At 42.0% G+C, this 27,986-nt stretch overlaps 3 protein-coding genes across 4 annotated transcripts; 2 read left to right on the top strand and 1 right to left on the bottom strand.

Annotated features, from left to right (window-relative positions):
- The first annotated feature begins 472 nt into the window (after nucleotides 1-472).
- Nucleotides 473-4,173, top strand: cwc25 (CWC25 spliceosome associated protein homolog). Of its 2 annotated transcripts, none has more exons than XM_082537521.1 (9): nucleotides 473-645; nucleotides 1,132-1,304; nucleotides 1,401-1,637; nucleotides 1,729-1,798; nucleotides 1,930-2,090; nucleotides 2,196-2,268; nucleotides 2,965-3,173; nucleotides 3,435-3,602; nucleotides 3,711-4,173. In XM_082537521.1, exons 1-9 carry the CDS (start codon nucleotides 628-630, stop codon nucleotides 3,820-3,822), a joined length of 1,221 nt encoding a protein of 406 aa, XP_082393647.1. In that variant the 5' UTR covers nucleotides 473-627; the 3' UTR covers nucleotides 3,823-4,173. The 2 variants fall into 2 exon arrangements, with proteins under 2 accessions (XP_082393647.1, XP_082393648.1); XM_082537522.1 differs by having other exon boundaries at nucleotides 474-645; nucleotides 1,930-2,078.
- A 2,162-nt stretch (nucleotides 4,174-6,335) lies between these two features.
- psmb3 (proteasome 20S subunit beta 3) lies at nucleotides 6,336-10,181 on the top strand. The gene is made up of 6 exons (XM_082537616.1): nucleotides 6,336-6,460; nucleotides 7,677-7,861; nucleotides 8,486-8,593; nucleotides 8,819-8,996; nucleotides 9,239-9,333; nucleotides 10,007-10,181. The coding sequence occupies exons 1-6, from the start codon at nucleotides 6,458-6,460 to the stop codon at nucleotides 10,053-10,055; spliced, it is 618 nt and encodes a 205-aa protein (XP_082393742.1). The 5' UTR covers nucleotides 6,336-6,457; the 3' UTR covers nucleotides 10,056-10,181.
- A 1,222-nt stretch (nucleotides 10,182-11,403) lies between these two features.
- On the bottom strand, nucleotides 11,404-26,715 carry LOC309709139 (phosphatidylinositol 5-phosphate 4-kinase type-2 beta-like). The gene is made up of 10 exons (XM_082537611.1): nucleotides 26,095-26,715; nucleotides 20,620-20,717; nucleotides 18,065-18,161; nucleotides 17,825-17,977; nucleotides 16,643-16,789; nucleotides 14,851-14,889; nucleotides 14,381-14,494; nucleotides 13,132-13,393; nucleotides 12,914-13,017; nucleotides 11,404-12,519 (listed from the first exon to the last, which is right to left on the bottom strand). The coding sequence occupies exons 1-10, from the start codon at nucleotides 26,236-26,238 to the stop codon at nucleotides 12,439-12,441; spliced, it is 1,239 nt and encodes a 412-aa protein (XP_082393737.1). The 5' UTR covers nucleotides 26,239-26,715; the 3' UTR covers nucleotides 11,404-12,438.
- Between the last annotated feature and the right edge of the window lie 1,271 nt (nucleotides 26,716-27,986).

The raw sequence follows: 27,986 nt of genomic DNA, 5'->3' as shown, positions 1-27,986 counted from the left end.
ACCTTTGATGGGAGATTTTATTACTTTGAAGTTTTAGTCATATTTTACACCGTAAATCTTGGTAAGACGCATCTAAGGATGAAAGTCTAAATGACCCAAATTAACCCCCTGAGGGTGTTGCGTTCAGGGACAACATACGGCTCTTAGATAAATATTTAAACAGGCAGAACTCATGGCAGGATTTTAATGGCTTCATTAAAGGCTTCTTAGCTGGACAAAATATATTGTTGTAATTTTAAGTCAGTTTCAGCAGTAGACTGTATATCGGTTTCATTTTCTTTTAAAAATAACTATGTATAATAGTGCCTTTAATATAGAAACCTATATGTGTAACATAATAATACACACATATATAATTTTAATAAAGATTTTACACATGTAGTCTATGCTTGCCACCGAAAGCACCTTATTTAACTGAGTTTTTTAAAGGACCAGTGAAAGCACCATGAGCTAAAACCGGAAGACGAAATATTAAAAACAGGATATACACAAAACGCGTCACACTCAAGCGTCGGCAGCTCCATTTTCCAGCTGGTGAAAAACTTTGGTGGTTTCACCTTCAGTCGCTAACGGTCAGTTTTGGCCATTTCCATTTCTCTTTGGGACTGAAAAGAAACGTTTTTCAAGATGGGAGGCGGCGATCTGGTAAGTCTGAGTCTTAATCTTTTACTACGGGCGCATGCGCCGGGGAAGAAACAACGCTAATACCAAACTCCATTGAAATTAATGGTTAATTTATAGATGTTTGCTTACATGTCATACACAGACATTTAGGGCTTGAATTAAAAGCTTTTGGAATTCTGTAGGAAGCATAGTTAAGTTCGGCTATAATTCCTTTAATTTCGGTCTTCTTATTCTGAACTAGTTGAGGATTATAAATATGAGTACATTTTTATATCAGAAACCTTTAATAAATATTTTACTTATTTTTCTGTGTAGAATGTACTTATAGATATGAAATATTATAGATTTTGTTGTCAAATAACATTTGGATCATTGCGGTAGAATAAAATAATTAAAATTAAGAACTATAGATATTAAAGGCTTCGGCTAGTTATTGTCTACTAAAAGGGAGCTCCTGGTGGTTTCCAATGATGTAGCCGTTGATGGTTTTGACGTGTTTTCTACCAGAACTTGAAAAAGAGCTGGCACCCCCAGACTATGAAAAACATTGAGCGTGTCTGGAAAGCTGAGCAGAAACATGAGGCTGAACGTAAAAAGATCGAGGAGCTCCAGAAGCAGCTGAAGGAGGAACGAGCCCGAGAGGAAATGACAAAATATGCGGAGGAAACCGGCGTCTTAAAGTGAGTTATCTCCTGTGTTATGAGGAACGATAAGTTAATGGTTCAAAGAGGAACGTTGTGTCTGAGATATGCTGTACTTTTATTGGATGGTGACAGAAAAAAAGATGATCGGTTGGACTGGATGTACCAGGGCCCTGCCGGTCAGGTGTCCAGGGATGAGTACCTGCTTGGGCGCCCCATTGACAAGCAGATCACTGACCAGTATGAGGAGCCAGAGAGCGGTCCCTCAGCTGAGACAGGCCTCCTGCCTGGGTCCATATTTAACCCCGCCACCCCTGCCTCCAGCCTCGATTTGGCTGCCAAGATCAGGGAAGACCCCCTGTTTGAAATCAGGTGAGTGAACGTGCCATTCTCTTTTGATTTGTTCTGAAGATATTGTTAAATTTGCAGATGATCATGTTTGCGTTTTGTTGGTGTTGTAAAGGAAACGTGAGGAAGCAAAGAAGAGAGAAGTCCTGACTAATCCAGTAAAGATGAAGAAAATTAAAGAAATGGTAACGTTAAGGTCCAAAAAGCTGGTATCGGTGTAGGTTAATGAGATATAACATCCTAAAAAGCATTATTATTACAGGCTGATGATTTCTATCATGTAAATATTTGTATTTGTTTGGTTGTTTTTAAATAGCTTCGCCAAAACCTTGACAAGAAAGACAAGAAAAAGAAGAGGAAGAAGGAGAAGAAGGAGAAGAAAGGAGACAAAGACAGAAGGAAGGAAAAGAAGCATAAGAGGAGTTCAAGTTCGAGCTCGGAGGAAGACGATGAGAAGAAACACAGGCTAGTAAAGAGGTTGTTTCAGAAATGATTGCAGTATGTTATGAGACTTCTGTGTAAACCAGCAAATTGCTCATAAGTACCACTTTTTTTATATATCATTTTTTATTCGTTTTTCAGGTCACACCCACGAGACAACTCCTCAGACACCAAATCTCATTCTCATCATCATCATCCAGGCTATGGTCTACAGGTCTGTACCACAGCTACTGTGATCACACACATGCACATGACTTATCCTGCATTTTCAGCATCTGATCTCTGAGACATCCACTGTGTGGGAAACAGTCCTAGAGCCTCTAAAGGGAAAGTCTGCGGAGTGTCTTAAGTTCAAGCTTGTATTTGTGAAAAGTAAAGGTGCCATAACTAAACAGCAAAGCTCATCAGTTTAAAGGGTAGAGTCATGCTTTGCTTCATTAGTTCCAAATTAAGGGAAACTCTCTGCATCATGAGTGGGTTGTAACTGGTGTGGAAGTGATTAATCAGATGTGCACTGGCAAAACCAATCGCTTCATCTTTAAAGTGTTTTTAGTAAATATTTTAAGTAAATATCCACAAAATATTAACCTTCTTCAGCATGCCTGGAAAACTTTAATATGCATGCATGAGTGTGTTCACATTCTGCCATTCTGACCCACAGTTCTCTGTGTAAGCTGCACACACAGCACGAGAGTAGAAGTTGAAAGCCTTCAACAAGTAGAAATAAGGGACTCCCGGTGACCAGGGAGCTAAAGTTTCTTTGCAAGTGTTGTTGGGTTTTTGTTGTTTCTTTGTTTTGTTTTTTAAAAGCAGCATGCAGCTTTTCTTTTTCTTGGGGGTTTCTGGCCCAATCCACTGTAAGGGGAGACCCTCCTGAAATGTGTTGCTGATTATTGGTCTTTTCCCTCAGCTCCCAACAGACAGATATCAACAGACCTCGACCTCCTCCGGTCACTCAGGGCGGCGTGAGAGGAGCCGATCCCGATCACCTCACAGGAATTACAAGGACAGCCGCTCCTACTCTTCATCCTCCTCACATCGGAGTGAAAAGAAGCAGGAACCTAGAGCTCCCAGCCCACAGAAGGACCGCTACCAGAGACAGAGGAACCACGTGCCCAAGTAAGAGTGTACACATCTCCAAAAAGTATGTTTGTGAACGTATTTGTATGATAACTGATTAAATATTGCAATAACTGCTTTGATCTGCTCTTTTTTTTTTTTTTTTTTTTTTTGCAAGCACTTGTAAATATTATCGATGTTGTAACTGTGATACGTGTGTTAAGATGAGCTGCTTAAATTGTAACATGTTACATAAAATCTCATCTTTATCACCACCCACGCTGAACTGGTTAATTTTCCATGTTGTTCTGTCTGATGTAGGAAGCTCTCTGCAGAGGAGATGGAGCGAAAGAGGCGTGAGATGATGGACCAAGCCAAGCAGCGGGAGGAAGACAGGGAGAATAATGTGAAGCGCTATAAGAGGCAGGACGAGCAGGAGAAGCAGAGGGAACAAAACGCCAAGCATGACCGCCACGCTGGCTTCATCCAGTAAGTTCAGAGTGTGATGTTTGTGGACACAAGTCTGATAATCAGATCAGTTATTTGTGTGTGTTTGTGCATTTTAAGTTTCAGTAACTGACCTTTGTCATCTTGCAGCAACATGAAGCTGGAGAGTGCCGCGAGCTCCTCCTTAGAGGACAGAGTGAAGAGAAATATCCACTCCATTCAGAGGACGCCAGCCTCCCTGGAAAACTTCATGAAACGATAAAGACAAAAAATCACATTACAGTCAATGAACTGACTAAAAAGACTGCCACACACCATTTTTTGACTGGGGCAGGTGAGCTGCGAGCCTGTCAGGAATTCAAACACAGGCTTTTAATTTGAAAAGCAGATGTCATAGTATTCATATGTACAGTACAAAAGGCCTGTTGTTACTTCGTGTGTTTTAGCTACTTTCTTCAAATCAAATAACTGTTTATAAGGTTAAAGTAAGTTTGTGCAATTTACTGTTTTTGTTTTTACATATTGATAGGACCTCTTATCTCAAATGCTTTTGTAATATTCGTTTGGTACTGTGAGTAACAAATGGTATAAAAACTACATTTCTGGATTTGTATTATTCATTCTTTTTTAAATGCCACTTGTCACTGATCGTAGACTGTTATTTAAGAGAAAATATACTTTGTATACCCTGAAGTGGGGAAATTCCTTTACTTAGCACCTGAAAGTTAACATCAAACAGATCAAATAAAGAGAGTGGAAAGAGAATAAAATGTGACAAAATAAATATATTAGCATGGTAAAGCTCATTTGAAATCAAAGTAAAGCAGTTATGTAACTATATAATAGTTAACTAGCTTAGTCAATGAGCTGTATAAGCACATCACACAGACCAGCTAATTCATGCAAACTAACCAAGAAAATGTTAACAGTTGCCCAAAACCAAAGTTCTGTATCTCACTGCAAACCATAAAGGTTGTCACAATTGCATTAGTGGACCAACAGCATCAAGAGCACTCCGTGAAGCTCAGCAGACACAGCAGCAGTACTTGCATCATTTTTCTTTTCTGAAAGTTGCTGTTTAACACAGACCCAGCCACACACTCAGACAAAAATGGGTTCATCCCAAAGACAAACTTAACAACATAGTATTTGCTGTACAGCAGCGAGGAATGCTCAGACCTCTATGTTGGAGAGACCAAACAGCCACTTCATAAATGCATGGCACAACATAGAAGAGCCACCTCAATGGGACAAGACTCGGCTGTCCATCTGCATCTAAAGGACAAAGGTCACTCTTTCGAGGAAGCCAATGTTCACATTTTGGAGGAAAGGACAGATGGTTTGAAAGAGGAGTGAAAGAAGCCATCTATGTCCACTGTGAATGGCCATCTTTGAACAGAGGCAGTGGCTTACGGCACCAACTGCCTGCCACCTATAATCCAGTTTTGAGATCCCTTCCTGGAAGCCGTAATGCCCACAAACATCCTGGGCCATTTGACCTCAGGAAATCACATGATAGGGCGGGCTAGGTTTCACAATGGGTTCACCTGAAAACTTGGCTGATTTTGACCCACACCAGTGGGTCTTGGCTTGTATGATTAGGTAGAGGATCAATAGGAAGTCCATGACCCTCTTGGGGACACTCGCATAGGGCTTAAAATCTGAGGCTCTTTACCAATCGCTCTTAGAACTGGAGAAGCTTCTTGGATGAGAGGTGAAACATCTTCAATAAAAGAAGTCCAGATGCTTTTCTTTCCAAGCTCCTAAGAGTTTAACACATACAGCTTTACCTGTTCTCCCCTCCACTAATTCAAGTCCCAGGAGCCAAATCAAAAACCCAACTTTTGACTTCTGTGAGGAATCTTTGTAGAGGCCATTGATGTTGCCAGCATTCATGCTTTTGCTGCTGCATTATGTTTTAATTACTGTGTGGTCATATCCTTGTGTCTTATATACAGTGCCAGCCACGGCAGATACAAATAAAATCCTGGGACTTTTTCCCATCTTGGATCCCTGTGTGATCAGCGTTTTCTCAGGAGCAAACATATTTGTCCCTCAAGTTTTTCCACTTCTTTTTACCTCCTCTCCATTCTGGTATTTCAGAATTTCCCTCCAGGAATTTGCTGACATTTGTGAGTCCTTATATGAAATCATTATTGGTGCCATTCTTATTCATTGTGGGCTGCGACCGCCAAAGGTGTAGTTAGATTTCCTGGAAAGTCAGGTTATGCTGTAGTTTGCAGCATAGACTGAAGCATAAATCTCCAGTAAGGCCATGTGTTTGCTTTCACCTTATGGCAACTATCCTCAGCTGGAATAAATTGTTCTGCAGGTTATGTGGCGTATGATGAGCAGCAAAAGTGTTATTGTATGGCAAAATAATAATAAAAAAAGATTCGCTGACCTCTCTCTATTATATGGTGGCTGTGTCACATGAAGTGATTGTACACGTGTAATTACAGTGGATTATTTATTTTTTTCTCGTTCATGATCAAATAAAGTGTAATCTTTAGTTCACGACATTTTTAGCTCTGGGTTAAACTGTATGTCTAACTGCCTAAGCCTTATTTTAACCTGTTGTGTTTACAGGGGAGTGACAACACAGTTTTAAACTACCTTACCGCTCCGCTGTGTTTCAATTTCGCTTTAACGCGCCTCTACCAAACTATGCACGCTTTGGTCACGCTGCATTTCTCACCCAATCACAGTTGCACATCGCTGAGGATGTCAGCCAATCATATCTGAAGGCTTCCGTTACGTATGTAGATCGTTAGTGTGATCTCGTGTTTCTAAATCGTGTAGTCACTGTCGGAAGCTAACGGCAATCATTCACAAAGCTGGGAAGCAGCAGAGTTTGTCCGTTTTAGCAGTTAGGAATCTAAACCAGCGCCTTCACAATGGTAAGAACATTAAAAATAAGTTAACATCCGCGCGGCTGGTTGGATAAAAATTATATTAAACTGAGTTTGTAGGCTAACAGAGACTTGAGCTAACAACGGTAGCATCAGACATCTTTAGCATGGTCACTAAAGTTACCTACCGGTAACATCTGAATTAATTCTGAGGAAAATGCGAAGTTAGTTTTACAGTAAATCATTATTTAATTACTGATAATGTCCTAATGAATAATTTAGCTCTCGATTCTGGAGAATAAAACTAGAGAAAACCTGAAAGCTAAAAGCTTAGCTTCTGCTACTATTGAGCTAGCGTTGATTTTTGTGCAGGATTGTTTTTTTTTAACTCACTTTTTTGGCTTTGGTTTTAGTGTATTTCGTTTTTCAACGCTAGTGAGCGTGTTTAGTCTCAGCCAAAGCTCACTAGACACTGTAAGATTAAACAGACACTGACAGATTAAACTTTAAAGCGATGAAAACAGTTAAAACTGGATTTTCTAAAGCTACTGTCAGAAGCAAGCATCAGCAACCTGCATCTCAGGAGCGCTGTTCTCCACTAGAAAACCTCATGAATTGACAAATGTATACATGCAATATTTCACACACTTTCTTACTGTTTATGTGGTAAGATGGTAGCTCTTGTGAGAGTTACACTTTTTGGTGTTAAAAATTTCTGCTTAGTCAGTATACGTTTTGCTTTTGATTTTATAATGTATTAAATAAACGCTATTTTTCCACTGTAGCCAAGTCAAGACTATTATTTCTACAGAAAAAACAGAATACATTTAGATACTTTTTAGACACAGAAAGGGAGAAAATACGAATATGACAAGTTATACCACAAAAACAATATCAGTAGATGTCAGTAGATGGTCTAATCCTAATGGAACAAAATCCAGGACTTTTTTTTTGGTGGTATTCTAACTAAAACACAGAAATTGATTTGTTATACATGCTGTATACATGTTTGTCATTTTTGATACCCAGTTTTTAAGCATGTACATTCCCCTGATTCAGTTTTATGGTAAGAGGAGACAGTGAAAGTATGAGACTTTTATCTTTAGTAGTTTTTCAGATATTCATGTTCATCCAAACTTTGGACCAAAAAATCTTCAGGCAAATCTGATGACCCCAGTCATTTGAGGTGATGTGACCCTTTTATAGATTTGGTTGATCAGGTGATTGATCCATTTTTGTCCTCCATCCTCTTCTCCTCTCCCAGTCTATTATGTCATATAATGGCGGGGCTGTCATGGCCATGCGGGGGAAGAACTGCGTGGCGATCGCAGCAGACCGGAGGTTTGGCATTCAGGCCCAGATGGTCACGACAGACTTCCAGAAGATCTTCCCCATGGGAGACAGGCTGTACATCGGGCTGGCTGGTTTGGCGACAGATGTTCAGACAGTGTGAGTGGGAATCTCGTCCTCTCAAAATGTCTTTTTTATGCCTGTATTTTATTTGCTCTGCTCGGAATCAGCTCATTGGTTTGCGAACTTTCAGCTCAGTTTCTTAAAGTTTGAAGTGAAGCAAAATATGTTGAAAGAAATTAAATACAAGGGTAAAAAGTGATTTTTCTGTGTCCTTTCCTCATGTTTTATTCTCATCCACCTGCACACAAGGAGTCTTAACTAAATGAGACACCCTCACTTCAGAGACCAATTTTTTTTTTTTGAATGATGTTAAATATATGTGATATTTGGCACAGCTGGATCATCTCTCAGCCTGCTGCTGATGTATTTTATGATCACATCTTAACAGTTTGGCAGCAGCTCTTCCTAAAGGGTTTGTTCCTGCTGTCTCAGCCTGTACCTGGGAATAACTACAAAGTCATGTCAATGGGAGAAAAATTAACCAGGGTCCAGTTTAACCAGACTAAACATTGAGTGTGAAACCACCCAAATTTAATTACCACAGTCTTCGTGTTTGATAGCAGAAGATGGTAGTAACAGACTTTACTGAACTAATTTCTGATGCTGAATCAGGACAGATCAGTGGTCGAATGATTTCTTGTCATCCATCCCTTTTTGCAGAGCCCAGAGGCTGAAATTCAGACTCAACCTGTATGAGCTGAAGGAGGGTCGCCAGATCAAACCCAAAACCTTCATGAGCATGGTGTCCAACCTGCTGTATGAAAGGAGGTGAGTACACTGAACTGCCGAAAGCATGAATACTAATTTGTCTTTTGTTTCTGCCAGTTTGTTTGAACAATGAACTCAAAAGGTCACCTCATTGATGTTCTGTGTTTATACTTGCACAACAATCTATTGGACGACGTACTCCTGGAGTCTGAGCTCGGTCCAGTCAGTACTTTAATGCGAATGTGGGAATGCTGGACACTTCTTCATGTCTGATTCTCTCATTAGGTTTGGGCCTTACTACATCGAGCCTGTGATCGCCGGATTAGATCCTAAAACCTTTGAACCCTTCATCTGCTCCTTGGATTTGATTGGCTGCCCCATGGTGACAGAGGACTTTGTTGTGAGCGGCACCTGCTCGGAGCAGATGTACGGCATGTGTGAATCTTTGTGGGAGCCGGATATGGTCAGTATTAAACCTGAAACCACCTGTACTTGGGTTTAGTTTATTTGTGTTCAGATAAGTCTGCAGGATTGTTAGTGAGCTTACCTTTTCTTTCTTTTTAAATTTAAATATCTGTAGTTTTAACTTACACTGTTCAACATCCAAGGAATTTAAACGCAACATGGTGATTAAAGACGCAGTAATTCTTCTGAGGTGTTGAAACTCTAATGAGTGTTGATTTGAATTTTGTTCTGGTCGTGCAGGAGCCGGATGATCTGTTTGAGACCATCTCCCAGGCAATGCTGAATGCAGTTGATCGAGATGCAGTTTCTGGCATGGGAGTCGTCGTACATGTCATGTAAGTATGGCGTGCAGGTTTGCATCCACACTGTCTTTCAGCCATGGCTGGTGTAACAGGTGGGGCTTTCCCTGAATGAGGGGTCCGAGAAGAATTAATCTTATAGTGGTGGTACACATCCACAAGATCCATCATTTCTATGCTGCTTGTTCTTTGTCTGTAACTAAGCAACCAAGAGACAGACCTCAGTCTCCCCTCTTAATACTCCTCATTTATTTCTTCACCTTTCCTGCGTGGCTTTAACTTTTTTCCCTCTCCTTTGTGTTTTGGTAATTGTCTAAATGACCAGAAGTTTAAATCTCAATATGATTTAGACTTCCAGCAATTATGAAAAAATGACATGTTTGCACTAATTTTTGCTACAAAGATCAATTTATTTTTTGCTATAAATCACACCGTTGGTTTACAGCAGTGTTTTCACCCCTCCCTGACAGCTCAGTCTGTTTAGTTCAGCTCAAGACAAGATGGCTGACAGAGGGTTGTTGGTCAATGAGGTCCAGAAGTAGGAAAAGGTTAGATGAATCTGTAGAAGTGTTACCCAATCAGCAGTTATGTGCATACAAGTCAGTCCACATGACGAACATAACAAAGTATGTATTTTGGGGCTGAGCACAGCGCAGAGCTGCTGGGTGGAGTCTGCAGTGATTGACAGCTGTTTTCTTTTGTCTGGCAGTGAGAAAGACAAGATCACCACACGAACCCTGAAGGCCAGGATGGACTAGAGCTCCTTCTTCTCTTCATACGTCATTAACTCAGATATTTTGTACAAAAATAATAAGAAATCCTTGTATTGTGTCTCTTTCCTCATTCGCACTGTTCAATAAATGAACTTAGGTTTAAACAATAAACACGACCGATGTCATTGTTGGAGGATCTTGTTTAAAGTTGCTTCTAATCTTAGAAATCGAGTTCACTGTCGAAATCAATGCCTCAAAGTGAAATCGCAAACTGATTGAATGAGCTCATCAAAATCCTTGATGAGTTGTTAAAATGCTCTAACAAATTACATTTTTAAGGATTGAGGGTGAACCACAAAGTTTAGACTTCACCTTTGACATTTGTGCCACTTGTTCCTTCAGACCTTCACCCTTGATAACACACCTGTGTGGAGTAGTGGGAGAGCAGTTGAGGGTTCAAGTCCAATCAGGCACACCTTCCAGGAAAGCTCACCAAGAGCACACAAGTCTCCCACAGAATATGATGATGTAGTTTAAGGCACCAGTGGGAAAGATGTTGAAAAAGCACAGAAAGAAAACAAGCCCCTTAAAATGCCATTTACAGAATATTAAACTCACATAATGTCAATATGAGCTCAAGAGGGCTGGACCAGTAAAGCCATTACCTATAAAAAAGGAAAAAAACTTTTATTTGTTAAAGTAGTACACATTTAATCCCCAAGTTACAAAAAGTGCAGTTTCAACAATTTTTTTCCACATTATAAAAGAAATACTGCTGTAGTAAATCACAGGAAATGCATACAAAAAATGCAGAGACTGCCCAGTAATCAAAAACGTTTCATGCCAATTCACAAAAATATCCCGTTCTTACTGTGAACCTACTGTATTTTTATATGCATGTAGTAAATACTCAAACATGAACACTTCTGTCATTTAACAGTTTTTCTTCAGCTGAGCCACAGGGCATGTAAGGCTGTAGAGTTGACAAAACAAAAATACTTTGCCCTCCTAATTTTCACATTTTCCAAAATCATCCAAATGACCCCCAGACCGTTGGGATGACAGCCTGGGTTTAAAGCAAACTGGAATTTTTCCTGGTTCCAGAGTCAAAATCAGGCAGGAAGTTTTCACCTGCCATCCAACAGCATGTTGGATTAATGGTGCCCATCTGGCCTCTGGACACGCTCACAAAACAGCTTCTTAATGTAAAGAGTTTGTAACAGTATAGCAATAAGAAAAAAAGCATAATAGATTCACTAGTGTAAATGCAGTCTGCACTAATAGTTCTTATTGGTATAGTAATCAGATTACATGTAATCCATTACCCACCAAAGCCAAGTGTTACAAATATGAGACCCAAGAAGCAGAAAGAAGCACAGCCAAACCACAAAAACAAGATAAAACTCCCTTTAATATGCAATGAATCATTTTCAAGTAACCTTTTTTCCTAATGTCTGCTGGTAACAAAACAATACTGTATACAAACACAAAGTTGCTACATTAATGTAAACAAGATATAAAAATGATCCTTATGGTAATAAAACAAGTATTTGCTGCAGAATTCCCCTTTTTAAAGTGAATGTTTTTGTTGTTTTTTTGTCCTCTTTGACCGACCTCCACCAAGTTCACGGTTAAATTGGAAAAATATTCAGAAACAATATGGCAACAGAACATTCAAACACGGATTTTTTTTTCCTTTTTTTAAAAAGTTTTAGTCGTAACACTCAGATGCCAAGTTCAGTGGTTCGATGTTTCAACTGGTGGAGTCTCATGTACAAGTCAGCCATGCATTTTTTTGATATTGCATTCTTTTACTTAATACACCATTATATATTCATGTGTTCATCACCCTGTCGTTCCAAATCCATCAGAAGAACTTGTAAAAAAAACAAAAGAAAAATTGTTACCGAGAGAGAAGCCTGATGGCGACTGTCGAAGAGTTTGCCATGCAATCAGACCTTTCTTCATCTGCGTGTGTGCTGCATGTGTGCGTGTATGTCTAATAGAAATTATAGGAACAACAACAACATGAACAGAAACTAAAGAGACTCTACTAACGAACTGGTAACTGCTGAAGCTGACACACTCATTCAAGGCATTAGTGAGACAGTTTCCGTGCTGGCGTGAGGAGCAACAAGGTGGCTGAAGGAGAGCAGGTTCTTTTTTTGTTGTTTGTTTATTTGTTTGTTTGTTTTTTAAGAAAAACACCACAGGGAGAATACCAGGAACCAAATTCAGTGAGAGGGGTTCACAGGTGGAGTCGGGATAGTGTAACAGGCTTGATGCTGAGGAGAGGTGGTTTAGTTTTAACGATGGGAGACTGACCTACACTGAGGTGAGGGAGGAGAGAAACGTGTGTGTGCGCGTGGGCGTGGCATCTGACAGATCTGACAGGGAGAGACCAGCTGGCTGGACTGGAAGATGATGTTTACGATAAGATGTTGGACATGAACTCGTAGAATCGTTTGGAGTACTGCTCCGGGTTCACTGTCGAGATCTCGGCCCCCGCCTGGGAACAAAAAAATAAACATAAACACGATTTAGATGAAGTGACACATGTGATGAAGTACACAGCACCACACATTTCAAGAGGAAAAAAACAACAACAAACCTTTCAGGGAAAACCACACACAAAAGCTGTTACCACGGTGACTGTGTCAGACAAAGCGATAATAATTATAAAAGCAGTCTTTAAATGACAGAGACATTAGACTACAGGCTGCGGCGATCAATCGCGCCATGTGATTAACGTCATCAGGAAGGAGGTGGTGGTTAGAAAGAAAGGCTTTCAGTCCACGGGGCCACGCCTGGGCAGCTTTTGTCTCGTCGTGTTTACAGCGGCACACAGCTGAGCAGCAAAACAAACAGTCGGTGGCGAGCAGAGCGCTAATCTTAACACTCACCCCATGTTTCACAGTTTTGGCAGCATGTGCAGCTTTTTTCTTAGCGTCATAGTGTGTGAGAATGTCGATGATAGCCATGAAGTATACCTCCTTCTTCACAGCACCTGTGGAGAACGCCACGAGGAGATTTTATTAAAACAAACAAAACAGCCGATAAAGACGGCGTTAATCTGCTGGCTGCGAATTTCAATAACACTCATGTTAAAGGCGGCGCTCACTGTCATGGCTCTTGATCGCGTAAACATCCACAGAGGGGTCGAACTCCCCGGGGCCGAAAAACCCGCCGCAGTTCAGAGGGTTTCCGGGACTGTCGGGAGGCGTGCCGAAAGAGCCCGTTAACACGCCTCCTCCCATCCCGTCGTTCTCGTACTCCTCGTCCTCCCCCGTGCCCTCCACGTCCATCTCCTCTTGCTCCGCCCGCTCCACATCATGGATGCCCACCAGGAGACTGTAGTCCATGATCTTCAGAGTGGCCAGGAACTAAAACACACAGGAAACACTTGGTTCAAAACCTCTGCATCTCTGCACAGAGCAGTCGCCGTTCCGGTCTTTCAGACTAACGTTTGGAATCATTTTACAAATTAAATTTCAAGTAACAGCTGTTAAAATATTCATCTCACCGGTGTGATGGTTAAATAAGTGAGGCATGCCGTGTTTACAGACAGTAAGGTTTCAGAAACATTTACTGATTATACCAGCAGGAGGCTGATTTGAACTTTTAGTTTTTTATCTTTAGAAATACATGTTGTAGCCAAGGGGGAAAATAAAAGTCTTCGTCAGGCTTTATGCAGTCATGTGGAAAATTAAGTACACCTCATGAACCACTTTTAGCAACAATAAGCTGAAGTAAGAGTTTTCTGTACGGCTGCATCCGTCTCTGACATCGTTTCTTTAGCTACAGCTCTCTTCAGGCCCCAGTGCAGCATTTCAACCAAACTGAGGTCTGCTCGATAAAAAAAGTTCTAGTGGCCCGTCATCATTCTGATGTAGATTTGCTGCTCTGCTTAGCATCACTGTCCTGTCACTATGACTCTAGAATACTTTGGTATACAGAGTTCACGGCCCACTCAATGACTGCATGATCACCCCTGCACCACCACGCTGACAGGTGCATTTCTCCAAACACGGTGCAGAGCATCAGAACCTTCCTCTTGGCAAGTGTGGCTTCGAAACAAGCCACACTTGTTCTGTCTCTTCCTGATGATACTGTCATGAACTTGTGCATTTAACATGCTAACTGTAGAGCCTGAATTGGAGCGCTTGGGTTGTTTTAAGATTACAAGCTAAAATGAGACTGGAGTTCAGACTTTACATAAACGAATCCATAAAATAAATTATATTTAGGCTTACTCATGCATAACGTTTTAGCGCAGGGAGCCTGTTAACAAAAACAATCTCAGCATTTATGCTGGGTGAAGCGGTTTCATTCCAGAGCAGGAACAATGAAAGCCTGAATGTGTGTTTTACCTCTACATCCCGTTTTAGCTTTTCCAAAAAGTACTTTTTGTTGTCGTCTCCTATCTGCAGCTTGTGGCCTTCATTCAAGAAGTCGTTGTCTTTGAAAGTGGGGAGCTCTTTCGCCTGAAGAGAAGAGGGGGTGGTGTTATGAAGCTGCAGCAGGAGCCGTGTTTTATATTCAAACCAAACCTGTTTTTAAATGCTAATGAAAAACTCAGAGGTGCCGGGGCCCACCTACATCATCGGCTGCTGACTTTCAGCGTGCACTGATGTTAACATTCATATTCATGCAGTCATGATTACAACCATGTGACAGAGAAAATACACAAATTTAAGTCAAATCATGCTGACAGCATCTGCTTACATACAAGCACTTAATTTTAGCAGCAGTATGACAGGTTTGCTTGTGGGGTGAGCTAAGGCCATCTATTTTTATCCCATCGTGTCAGCAGACATCAATGCACAGAAATAAAGCCCACCTTCTCCTTGTCGCTGGCTTCCCTTGAGACTGTCGAACCCTAGAAAAGATGCAAAATAAGAATAAAAATAGAATGAGCGAGACACATCAGAGGAAGCATTAGCATATTTGCACACAGCTGTCAGTATTAGAAACACAAAGATGCTTTCTCCTGAGGATACCGGCATGAAAGGAGGTGTGTGCCGATAAGCACCGATTAAAGAAGTGAGCTACATCCACAGTCATCTTCATACAGACCTAGTTCAATCCTTGGGTAGCAATCAGGGATGCAAATATCGAGGAATCTGTCTGGTTAATAGTTACAGAAAAGCCAAAAGCAACAGAAACTGGATGTTTTAAGATTACATTTATTTCTAAAGTTTATAAATTATGGCCTTCAATTAAAAAATACTTCCTTAAAAGAAAAATTATCAATCATTTCTTCACCTTCGCACAGATTGTGATTAATCCTTTATTGTTTTTTATATATTGTATTGTACCCACAGACAGTATAAAAGACAAGTGAGTAGAAGATGAAGACACCGTGCCATTTTTACTGGCCACCAGGGGGCGATACTTGGTTCCAAATAGACTCCAGCTTGTGTGGAAGTGGATGGTAAAAAGTCCCACAGCCTCCTTTCTCTGTGACTTCAATAAAAATCCTTCCTGAGTTTATGGGATTAAGTCTTATTCAGCAGATCATTAATTCCATTTTACTAAGCTATTGTCATTTTAAGAGCCAAAAAAGATTATCTGGGGTATTCTTAATGGCTTCGCTGTTAGTCACAAGCCATTAATCGATGATTGTGCAGTTTCTCAGATGGACCTTTCGCTCTCACATCCGGTTTCAAAACACCAAGATGGCAACAGCAGAAGTTATAAAGACAACCGAACTGCGTTGAAGTGTTTCAGCTCTTTGTCATGGCCTTCATCGTTTAGGGCTGCGCTAATGAACAACGATCGGCGGAACTGATGACAGCAGGATTGCTAATCAAAACAGCATTATCAGTTAAACATTACATTTAATCTCCCTCACTGTAGCTTCATCTCAGCATCTCAACAACACTTTGGACACAATAGTTTTATATTTTTATGCTGCTTTTATAGTGAGTTGAGAATTTGTCATGATTCGGGGGGAGATGTTCCTCGCTGTTGGTCTGATTTGAAATGAGATGGGTCTCATGGGCCTGTGTATTTGCAGAGACACTCGTTTATCTCTTTAACCCTGCATGTGTTGGTCAAAGAGTCTGCTGTGTGTGGGGAGGGAAAGGCATTTTATACCAGTATAATCACGAGCATGGATCCCCAAACAGTGCTTTCGTTCCCAGGAGACTCCTGGCTATATGAAATTGATTTATTGTCTAAAAATATTTTACTGCCAAAGGGAAAAAAAAAGTTCAGGAGGTAGAGCAGGTCATCTACTAATTAGAAGCCTGGCGTTTTGATCTCCGATGCTCCCGTCTGTATGCCAAATATCCTTGGGCAACATACTAACACTCAGCTGCTCTCTGATGGATGGAAATGTCAGAAAATACTTGAGCATAGAAAAAAGCTTGTATGAATGGGTGAATGAGGCCTGTTGTAAAAAGCACTTTGAGTGCTCAGAGTAGAAACGCACTTTACAAGAACGGGTCCATTTACCACAAGTGCTTAAATTAACACATATTGTTAAATAACCCTCAAGTTTAAAAAAAATGAAAGCCAAATTATGAAACTGAGTTTGAAGAACGTATGCGAGACCGTAAATGTGGCGTAAAGCTCTCTAAAAGGATGATGAGACTCGTGTGCATGTGCGGCGTAGCCAGCGTACCTACCTTCAGGTCGTATTTGCGGTGTACGGTGAGCCGATGGCTGAATACATTCCGGGTCACCACCATGTACGTCTCCACCCCGTCCACCGTTAGCCTGTACATGCCCAGGAACTGAGGGAGCAGCGTGTTGCCATGACACTCCACTATAAACTGGAGACGGCCAGGGGAGGCGAGCACAGAGAGAAACAGGAAGTGTGGGGGTGAGGAATCAAATACACGCAGAATACAAGCTGATTAAAAGTGAGCGCAGCTTCGTTTCTGTGTTTAACTTTAAAAGGCAGAGACCACGCTCTCCTCCAACACTCCTGTTGGGACGGGAATTATTCTGCTCATTTCCAGCGCCACGCGTTTATTCCTGGACTCTGCTAAGCTAGCTTTGCACAATTCACAGCTCAGAATAATCCTTCTTTATCTTATGGCCATGCTGCAGATCCAAGCAATCCGTTTTAGCTCCTCCTACTTCAGGCTTAATTTCCTCCTGATCTGCTGGGGCTGATATGTCCCTAAACTTTTATATTCTCTATGACATCATAAAAAATAAATACTGGTGCCGGAGTGTATAAACACCTGTGCTATCAATTTGAAACTCCTACGTCGCTTCATTCTCGAGTTCTTCCGTTCACACACCTGTGTCCACTCCGCCCGCCCTGCAGGGCGACAGCAATAATCTATCAGCCTTTTACGGCCGAGGGGTAAAAAGTGAAGCTGGGCGTTTCACCTAATTTGTTGTGTTATTCTTCTTTTATTCTTCACCACTGACTCACACCAGATTTTGCTTGACAACAGGCTTCAGCCCTGCATGGCTTTAAACTGACAAGCCAATTGTTTTACAACATGTTTGACTTATTGGTTTTTAATCTTCTGTCCGTGCGTATATGACTGTATTTTACTGTGCGCATTATCTGTGGCTTAGCGAGAGCCACCTAAATAATCACAGGGATTACTTGTACAAACGCGACCTCGTTATTTAAAACCTCGACCATTTCCGTAACAATACATGGACAGAAAATAAATTAATAACAGGTTCTCTTTATCTTTAGATTCAAATCTAGATTAGAAATTATTTAACAAACTGATGCTCCTGAATTTTTCTCCTCACACCCGACACGTGAGCACATTTCAATACTAGGATAATGAATCACAATAAAAGTCTGGCTCTGCAGTTCCTCGCAGCGGTGCCTCTACCTGGTGATATTTCTTTAGGATGTTGTGCATCTCAGCGATGTCCTCACTGGACACGGTTTTGATGACGAAGCGGTGGTCGTAGCTGGACAGGATGCGGTTGCCGAAGCGGCCCTGGGTGTCGCTGTTGAGCGGGGCGCTCCTGGTCAGAGAGTTCTGCCAAACCAAACGCAACAAGGTGGATTAAGCTCCTGTGAGAGCGAATGAACATTTCTGCTTGTGCGTCAGTGTCTGAGGTCTCACCTGGTAGTCCTGGTCATCAATGCAGAACCTCTCCCTCAGGTTTCTGAACACCATGGGGCAATACTCTTTAAACTTAAAGCGACTAGGCAGGTTTTCTCTGGCAGGAGAGACGAACAGAGTCAACACAATCTAAAACGAGGAATTAAAAATCACTGACTTCAACTTTTTTTGCTCGCTGTTGGATTTATTTCTGCTTCTCTGGAATCAGACTGAACAAAGAGATGGTGTGAAGTTGTCATTTGCAGTACAGCAAAGGGCAGAAAACAGAGAACTCACTCAAACTGATTTAAATGTAAAGATCTCAACAGCATTATTGCCCTGATCACTTATGAAAAACAAACAAAAAAATAGATTTTAAAAAGCTCATGTATAATGTGATGCGGCTACTAATGCAGCCACAAATCAAATATTTCTTTATGTTGCACTGCTTGTCCTCACACTGAAACCACTGCAGAGCCTGATGCACTGGGATATGGACCATCACAGTTTACAGCTTATAAGTGAGAAACGAGCTCTCCTGAGTAAATAAAGCACTTTGGAAACTGAAATGAAACTTAACTAGTTCAGATCTTCTGAACTTTTTCGCTGATGTTGAAAAAAGAAACAAAACAGCACACTGATTCATTTTAGTTTCACTGAAGGCTCAACCCAGAGCAAAGAAATGGAGCCAATGTGGAAGTGCCAAAAGTTACAGTTCCTCTAAGAGCCTTCCACATACAATGCACCGCTGCACTCTTACATCTATTCTTTTCTACTGTTTGCGCCACACAAGAACAGTTTCCTGCTGGGAAACACTTACATGTGCCGCTGCCAAATTTCCACACAGGTTGAACTTTGACTCCAAATTTAAAAGTTTACAGCAAATTTAAGCATGTTGGTATGAAAACCAGTTTCAGCTTCTATGGATAGTTTTCTAACAACTCTGAATATTGTGAGGTTTTGTAACGTATCCACCTGGATGCTGTGGTTTAGGGGTGTCACCACTGTGATTCATAGAAGCAGTTAGAGCCGGTCTCTGTCTGCTGGAGCAAAACTCTGCTACTCCGAGTCAAACTGGACCTTTTCTGTGTGCGTGTGCTGCTGGTGCTTTCTGAAGCATGTCTTAATTAACTATCAGGATAAAATTAAGGCTTGCTGTGAGGTACAGACTATCCAATGAGTGAGATCACGGCGTCCAAGTCCATCTTTTATACAATCTGTGGCTTTCGCGATAAAAGCCCTTTTTCCATTAGTACCTACTCGGATCGACTCAACACGGCACGACTCGGATCGACTCGTTTTCCATTACAATCTAGTACCACCGAATGTGCATGGGGTCGTTATAGCAACGCAGCCAAGAGTCCCACAATTAGCATACGACACGAAGGCTGAACATCGAGGCAACGATACACCTGCTGCTCGGTCGGCTTTACGTCAGACTCGGGCTTTGTTTTTGTTTTTTTTGCGATTTCCCTCGTTGTTGGGTTTGATTTTCACAAACGACATTCATGACTCATCGAGGCATGACACTGACTAACCAATCGGTGGTATGCAGTCTGTCAATGTCACACTTTTGGATCACCTCGGATTGCGTGGAACCCCAGCAGAGTAGGTGCTAAAAAAAGTATCTGGTACCAAGTACGATCACTTAAAGAAAACCCTGAAAACTGAGGCGAGCCGACCCGAGTAGGCACTAATGGAAAAGGGGCTAAAGGCTCCACCTTCAGCTGATCGATCTACAACAATGGATCCAGTCCAGGTGAGGTGTGTCAACACTGTGAAGGATACTGGCCAATGTTTATTCCCTAAAATCAACCAGTCCTGTAGTATAACTTGCATATAATGTAATATGTGATACTACAAGGATTTTAGGCATTAAAAGTTGCTGCTGTTTTAGATCGACTGTACAAAATACATTTTATAACAGCTGTAAAAGCGCTCAGGCAGCCCTTAAAGGACGAGCATACCTGAGCAAAGAGACAAAACCATCTGCACCTTAATAATGAGTCAAACGCTCAAAAACAAACAAACAAAAACCTACACAGAATTCATTAGTGGGGGTGCAAAACACTGCTAAATGTGAGCAACAAAGTGACTCATCTTTGGGGCAGCATTGGCTATATTTCAGTGATGTTTTTTTAATTCCACATTGTTTTGTCCACTCCTGCATGCAGGACCGTGGGACACATTTCTCTACCTCAGCCGTGCAGGGGTTAAGAAAACAGTGCAGAGTTTCAGTGTTCCCAGGTTGGTACTTTGCAGTGAGGATGATTTAAAGCGTTCAGATGAGCTTCAACAATAATGTGTCTAAATGCAACCTCGTCCTGCAATAACATCCTCACCGTGGATTCAGATACCAGGGCGTTCGGAGGGCTGCTTTGTACCTCTGAAAGGATTTCATGAATGCAGAAAGTTAAAGCTACAACCTGTAATCTCTGACCAGCGAGCAGACTTGCAGAGTCCTTTTATGAGGAGTCAGTCTATCAGAATCAGAAGGTGTTCTGAACCCTGCTGGAGCCTTGACACTTTTGTTTACTTGTGGATTACGGACTGTGCCTAAGCTGTGATGTACCTACTTGTTAAATAGGTGGTTGTCCACTTTGATCTTGCTGTAGGCTTTAAAGTCATCTGGCATCAGCATCACTGGTACAGGCACATTACTTAACTCGTTAATCTGAAAGAGGGAAGTGAGAACGAGAGAGAGAGAGAGAAATGAGGAAAGAGCCTGAAGAAGAGTGCAAACAGCTGAACAAACAGACTGCACAATTACTGAGGAATAACACAAACCAAGGGAGCAATATTGGCTTTTGCAATTTTGATCTGAGCACAAAACCAATAAAAAAAAACAAAAAAAAACAGACTCCTACACAAAGTACTCAGTGAGTAGTGCAGGTTAATTTATAGAACAAAGCCACGACTACCTGTAACACAGCTCAGTATTTCAAAGCCGTTTCAAATCTCTGACAGTGATTAACTCGGGGACCAAAGAACACGCAGGCAGGTTTTCTTGCTGCTGCTGCGCCTCCAGACACTCGGCTCATTTACTGAAACTCATCCAGAGCAAAAGCGCAGTGATGAGCTCCGGAAAAAACCTTGCAAATCGCATAAATCACTTTATAGAGTGATGAAAAGGGACAGCACACAGTCACGGTGCTGCCATTTAGAGGAAATAAGTTCTTCTCATACTGGAAGTAAACAACACAGTCGGGTATGCACAAATAATCAGCTGATACTGGCTCTGCTGACTGATTATGGGATGTTAGACGCTGGAATTTGTTACCAATTTTGTGCTTCCTTAAAGTTCAAACGCTGCGATCAACGTTTTAAAGGTCGTCTAATTTTAGTTTTTCGTCATGCAGAAAAATGAATATGTTTGGTTACTTTGTAACTTTTTTTTGTTTGAACCCATGAAGTGCCAACGTCGCCTGTGTTCAGTTTAGTGGAAGACGATCCTCTTGCTCTTATTTTGAAAGTTCAGCTCACATTTGGTTTAAAGTTCCCTTTAAGCTGCGACTTTCTGGAGGAAATCAAAAAAACCTTTGGGCATGGACAAGAGGCATCAGCTTATTACAAAATGCTTTTATTAGCTTCTGATCCTAACACACTGTCCCTCAAAAGAACGTGGGAAATGGACTTAAATCTCAGCTTTACAGTGGAGGAATGGCATTCTCAGGAATCTGAAAAAATGTCACGTGAATTGCGTTCAAGATTGGTCCAATTTAAGATTTTAAATAGAGTTTACTGGACACCCTCACGGTTGCTGACGATGCATGCTGGAAGTGCCAGCAGGTAGGGCTGCCACGATTAGTCGACTAGTAACGATTACGTCGACTATTAAAATCGTTGAAGACTAATTTAATAGTCGAGGCATCGTTTGAAGCTTTGTAAGATCCCAAAAGACGCAGGAATAAGTAGTAGGATTTAAGAGTGTAATAACGGACTGAAACAGAAGATGGCAGCACTGCATGTACAAGGATGCCAGCTGCCGTTAAACCCCGAAGAAGAAGAAGCTTTGTCCCAGAATTCATAGCGTGGCCCAGCTCAGTTGTCAACAATGGCGGCAGCTAGTTAGTTTTAATGTTACTCTTATTATTCTTTCTGGGTCACAAAATAAACGATTAACGTATTTTCAGGCGAGAATGTAGCTGTGTAAACCTCAAATACCTGCTCAGTTTATCAAGACACCGCATATTTTCAAAAGCGCTCCGACGTTTTCAGAGACGTCTGTTACCCACCGCTAGCTCGATAGCTAGCCGGGGGCAAGGCTCACTAGAGCCGTGAGAACACCGGACTCCCGGCAAATCGTTTTCAAACCCACCGCCGTCTTTCGCTACTCAGGTTAAACATGATATATGAGTCACTTAGATAACTTAAAAGTGTTGTTGTTTGCCTTTTTTTAAGTATTTTATTGGTTCCTGATTAAATCGGTTTGGCTGAGATTAAAGTTAAGAGTTTTTACACAGCTGAATAAACGTCAAGCAGATTAAACTCCATCGAAACAATCTGAAAATGTCATTAAAATTTAATAAACTCTCATCTTGTCTTTATTTTTAGTTAGCACATACCTTTGGTGTGGCCCGCGAAGCCACACCAAATTACTAGAGCTGGCCTACTGGTATTATAAAGCTAATATATATATTGTTTAGTATTAAGCTTTGCTTGTTCCATATTCAGTTTTTCAGCAAAACGTGTTTGAGTCCATAGGAAAAGATTCATTCTTATATCTGGAGGAATAAATATATTTCAATAAATATTAATGTTAGCCCGTGACTTTGTTCCAGTTTTGAATTTTGGCCCACTGTGTATTTGAGTTTGACACCACTGCCTTAAACACTTAAAGCTGTAAGCTAATGATAGTTATATAAGAGCAGATGCTGCTGGTGCAATAAGCTGTATGTTTTACGTCCAATGGATGCATGATCTGATTAGTCGACTAATCGCAAAAATAATCTGTGACTAGTCGACTATCAAAATAATCGTTTGTGGCAGCCCTACCAGCAGGGAAGCGGCACACTTTTACATTTGCTTTGGGGGTGCGTCAAAGTCCAAGATTATTGGATTCATATTCACACCGTAGTAGAGAAGGTTGTAGGTCAAGGGGTCCCATTTATGAACAGTCTTTACGTATTAGGAGACCCTTCAGCTTTGAGTCACTTACCCACTCCTCTTGCTCATTGGGTACAAACAGCTATTATGCTGGAGAGGAAGCCGTTGGTGAAAGAGTGGAAGGCCTCATCGACTCCTCAGTGGTATACCTCTTTGGGACAAGTGGCAGCTTATGAAAGATTATCATATAGATTGTGGGCGACCGTGGCTAAGGGGGTTGGGAAGCGTATCTGTAACCGGAAGGTCACCGGTTCGATCCCCGGGCTCTCTGTCCTGGTCGTTGTGTCCTTGGGCAAGACACTTTACCCTACTGGTGTTGGCCAGAGGGGCCGATGGCGCAATATAGCAGCCTCGCCCAGGGCAGCTGTGGCTACAACCGTAGCTTGCTTCCACCAGTGTGTGAATGCATTGTAAAGCGCTTTGGGTGCCTTGAAAAGCGCTGTATAAATCCAATCCATTATTATTAAATAGACTGGACGACTATAACGACAAATGGGCTAACTACTTTTCATACACAGGTCAGTGACGTATTCGGCTAAAGTAGTTAAGGTCGGACTAAATAGGATAGCTGTAATTGGGTCTATGTGAAATATTGGCATCATTGTGTATTTATGTTATTTTGGATCTTTTTTTTTTTTGGATGGAAACATGCATCGATTCTCAATTTGTTTTGTTGTTGTGACTGGGAATGTCCACTCTGTTATCTTCTGGGTGTTTTTTGTTGTTGTTGTTTTAATATTAAAATCTAATAAAGTTTGAGTCATAAAAAAAAAGAAAAAAATTAAGTTCAGCTCACCCCAGCCCTTCCCGCCCACATGATCCCCTCCCCTCCAGTGGATGTTTTGCCAAATGGTTGGACATATTTCAGCTCAAACTTCTTAGACTCCAGCTCACATCAATAGTGCTCCTCCTGCTCTGGAGGGCACAGTAAACACAACCATGCACCGCTACAACAATCTCACCAAGGCTGCAGAGCACAACTCAGACCACTGCAGTCCAAGATGGGGGAGCTGGACTTCATCCGCAGGGGAGAGACTCACTGAAGAAGCTAGCACTCATACCGATCAGTAATGTATTTGCAGAGGAAAAACTTACAAAATTGCTCAAAGAGCTGTACATGTATGCCTCCCCACCATAAACTGAATCTATATTTGAGAGAATATAATGTTAGTATAAAATATTGGTATCAGCTGTAGGTCATACCACTTTCTGCTATCTGATCACACGCAGAGATTAGCTTTTACTTGCTGATTTCTAATTTTAAAAAAAGCACTCTACAGTCTTACCTCAAGCCACCAAAGATAAGTCCAATATTTTCAATTTGACAGAGGTGTTTGCCCATGACGATCAAAGTTTCCAAACCAGATTTTCAACATGCAGAGAATCCAGTTTGACAGCTTCCTCATACCGGAGGCCTTACGTGTGCGCCGATGTGATGCAAGAAAATCAAGATCAGCTCACGCTGTCTTTTAAAAATCAGTGTCGTGCGTCCATGTCAGTGAAGGAGTTTTGTTGGGGGATTAATAACATCACACAGGTGATGTCTCACATCACCTCATACACAGAGCAACAGTAAATCCTGCAGCATCACAGCTCAGGCTGCATTAAAAATGCATACGACTTCTGAGTGGAAGACGAAGGCTTTGATGAGAAGTCTGTTTGATGTCTTGAATCAGCTTCCCGCCCACACCTCAAATCGTCAGGACTTGTGTGCTGCTCCCACACACACACACACACACACACACACACACACACACACAAAGTTCACCAGCTGAATAATGGAGATGCTGCAGTGATAGCCATATCATTAGCAGCTCACTTAATTCCATAGCAGTGTGCATTTATTTGCTATTCCAGGCAGGCACAGGCACTTCATGTAAATAGCATGAAGTGGGATATTCAGTCTCCCTGTCCGGATCGCCAACATGTCCCAGGGATCCTAACCCTTCTGTTACTACCTGTTAGACTTTGTGTTTTGTTAGTCTAATAATGAAGAATTCAATCAAGTATGACTGGAGCACAAATTAACAGGACCCCGGGAAGAAATGACAGCTTTGTGTGTCAAACAAGCAACATTTCAGCACCAGGAGTTCCCCAAGTCGGCACAATATTTTTCAAAAAACTTCTGTGTCACACCTCAGGGGGTTGTTTTTCCGCGCATCAATCAAGCAAGAGTGCAACCGCCCCTTCACAGCAGGCAGAACTAAACTGCTGGTGCATAGCCCACTCCATCCATCCATCACTGGTGTCCAATCTGCCCCTTCACTGAGCTTTTCATAGGCATAGGCAGCCTCGTCCAAAAGCGAATGCGATAGATTTTCTGCTCTATTTATAGTGAAATGATGTGATGGAGTAAACTGCAGCGAACTGGACGCAGGCGCGGAGTGCGGTAGCTGCAAACGCAAGTCTCAAGAGCAGGTTTATTTGAACAATAGGCAGGCTGCTGTGAGCAGCTGTGTGCAGCTGAAAATCTGTGTAACCTGCTGCTCCGGCTGCCTGTCACACCCCTCCCACCCCACGCCTGCACGCACTTACAGCAACAGCTCACGATACAGCAACAAGATACCGAACACATTTTACGATGGCAGCTCACTGAATGATCCCTCTCTCTCTTACACACACATACGAACGCAAAACGTATCACAAATATGCACATTTTCTCAAAAGTTAACCAAATAAAATCCCCGCAAGACTCGCGCTTCAGCCACAGCCACCCGCGGAGGCAGCGGCGGCAGCAGTCCGCTATTAACTGCACGAAAACGGCTGGATTACAGCCCAAGTACAGTGTCATATACTTGGCTGAGTCCACGCATGAAAAAGATCAATTACAGGGCATCAAAACTGGCTTGACAGATGAAGGTAGCTGGCTAACAAGCTAGCATGCTAGCTAAATCAAAACAGCGGCGTAAACAAACAGCACACGGGCAGACTGCACAGGTATTTACCGTATGGTTGACACCCCACATTAAAACGCTGAGTATGGGCTCACTGGCGCGGAATAATTTCACTTTCTGTCCTATAAAATGCTTCTTTTTCGTCTTGGTTTTGCTGGCGCTGATGGGCGCTGCGCTGGTGCAGTTGGATGACATGTCTCCGGCTGGGGATTCAGGGTACGCAAGACGGCGGTCCGGGTCGTTCACACAGCGATAAATAAAAACTAAATCTGAAAGTACAGAGCGTTTTTCCTTTTCGAAGAAATCTATAAGTGCATCGTGCTCGTTGACCAACTCGCAGCGAGTCTCTGGGCAGGATGACTGTCTGTTTGGGAGTCAGCGGTGAAGCATTTTGCGCCGTCACCACCCTTCCTCCTCCCGAGCAGGCCGCGGCGTATCCACACAGCAGCTAGCCGGCCATCGGGTTACAGCGCGGCCTCGCTCTAAAAACAGCCTGCAGCGGAGAACCGTCGCCGAGGCAGATCCTCTTCTCTCCGCTCAACGCCTGCAACCCAACACTGATGCCGTTTTACTTGGAAGTGAGTAATCCCGTCATGATGAGCGTGTTGTCACCAGCCCAGCGCTGAGATCGGGGTCTCCTCAAGATGGCGTCCGTGCTGCACTTCACAGTCAACAGCGGCCCCAGCAGGCCAGCGGGGGAATTGCAGGGATTCCCACAGTGTACCGCTCAGGGTTTGCTGCTCGAGCAGTGGTTCTCCCTTTTTTTTCTTCTGACGTGCCCCATTTAAAAAAAAAAAAAAAAGTTCATGTAGACTCCAGAATTTTCTTCGTTTTCTTTGATGGCTGTCAAACAACACTGAGGTGTTCTGTAGCCACTCCTGCTTGGCCGGAGTAATGAAAGGAGACTCCAAAACGCAGACCTGCATGCAGCACGAACTTGTGCATTTAAATTTACACCCAGCTTCACAATATCCATTTAATTTATAGTTTCTATTTCTTTTTCGTCTTCTTTTGGCTGCTTCCTTTCATGGTCACCACAGCAGATCATCTCCCTCCACCTCACCCTGTCATAGAGGGCATGTTATCCCAAGCATCCCCTCTGCATGTCCTCCTTTGCTACATCCATGCACCTTCTCCGAGGTCTTCTTCTCGCCTGGGAGCTCCACCTTTTTTTGGGGGGGGGACAAGAATGTCCGATGTTGGTAGTAATTCTAATAAACGTGAGCACAAGAGAGAGGGAGACACCCTACAATGAACTGAAACATTAACTTGTTATTTATTCCTGCTTAAAACAGATTATCATGGATTTTGAAATCTTATTTGATTTTCATTTGTACTTATTGTACAGGCCAAGTGTGTCGCCAACCCTCACACTTTATCCTGTTTTGTTTGCTTGTTAAGTTAGTATAAGATGTAATGACATGTGCTTTTGTATATTGTATATTCTGGTACTTTAGCACAAGAAATATCATTTAGTGTGCATATTAGGGTTTGTTTAAATGAAATGGACAGAAAAGGTTTTTTAAAAATGGAAACACAATAACGATGTAGACTGCGTTATGAACAAGGCAGGAACAACTTTGTGTCCTATTGTGTTTCAGCTGCTTTGTTTTCATTTCTGTTGCAATGCTTTCTGAAATTGTTTACACCTCAGGGTCATCGTATTACCGGCACACAATCGATAATGCGTCAGTGTGGTGTGACCCCCCACATGAAAGGCTCACCCAGGAAAATTTTATGGCAGGAAGCATAAACGCTGTTCCACCAGAAACATGTTTCTAAGGGAGGGGAGGCGGCCCTTAGATATAAACAGTGGAGTCATTCTGCTCATTTCCAGCTTCATATTTTTTATTTTTGGTCCTAGAGTAACTTTACATAATTTCCAGATCATTGACTCTTGGAGCAACCCTCAGTTCATCCTCTGTTTGAAAAAAATGTGGTTT

The sequence above is a fragment of the Aulonocara stuartgranti genome (assembly GCF_965226115.1).
Source record: "Aulonocara stuartgranti genome assembly, chromosome: 6".
NCBI lineage: Eukaryota > Metazoa > Chordata > Actinopteri > Cichliformes > Cichlidae > Aulonocara > Aulonocara stuartgranti.
The sequence above is the reverse complement of the archived record's forward strand: the minus strand, read 5'-3'. Positions and strand labels throughout refer to the sequence as shown.

Excerpts from the sequence above, each read along its gene's own strand:
- cwc25 (XM_082537521.1), top strand. Across the intron at positions 2,269-2,964 it reads ATCCAGGCTATGGTCTACAG|CTCCCAACAGACAGATATCA; the intron begins GTCTGTACCACA and ends CTTTTCCCTCAG. Across the intron at positions 3,174-3,434 it reads CAGAGGAACCACGTGCCCAA|GAAGCTCTCTGCAGAGGAGA; the intron begins GTAAGAGTGTAC and ends TGTCTGATGTAG.
- psmb3 (XM_082537616.1), top strand. Across the intron at positions 8,594-8,818 it reads AACCTGCTGTATGAAAGGAG|GTTTGGGCCTTACTACATCG; the intron begins GTGAGTACACTG and ends TTCTCTCATTAG. Across the intron at positions 9,334-10,006 it reads GGAGTCGTCGTACATGTCAT|TGAGAAAGACAAGATCACCA; the intron begins GTAAGTATGGCG and ends TTTGTCTGGCAG.
- LOC309709139 (XM_082537611.1), bottom strand. The coding sequence starts at position 26,238 with ATGTCATCCAACTGCACCAGCGCAGCGCCCATCAGCGCCAGCAAAACC. Across the intron at positions 13,018-13,131 it reads CGCGATCAAGAGCCATGACA|GTGCTGTGAAGAAGGAGGTA; the intron begins GTGAGCGCCGCC and ends CGTTCTCCACAG. Across the intron at positions 12,520-12,913 it reads CCAAAACTGTGAAACATGGG|GCGGGGGCCGAGATCTCGAC; the intron begins GTGAGTGTTAAG and ends TTTTGTTCCCAG.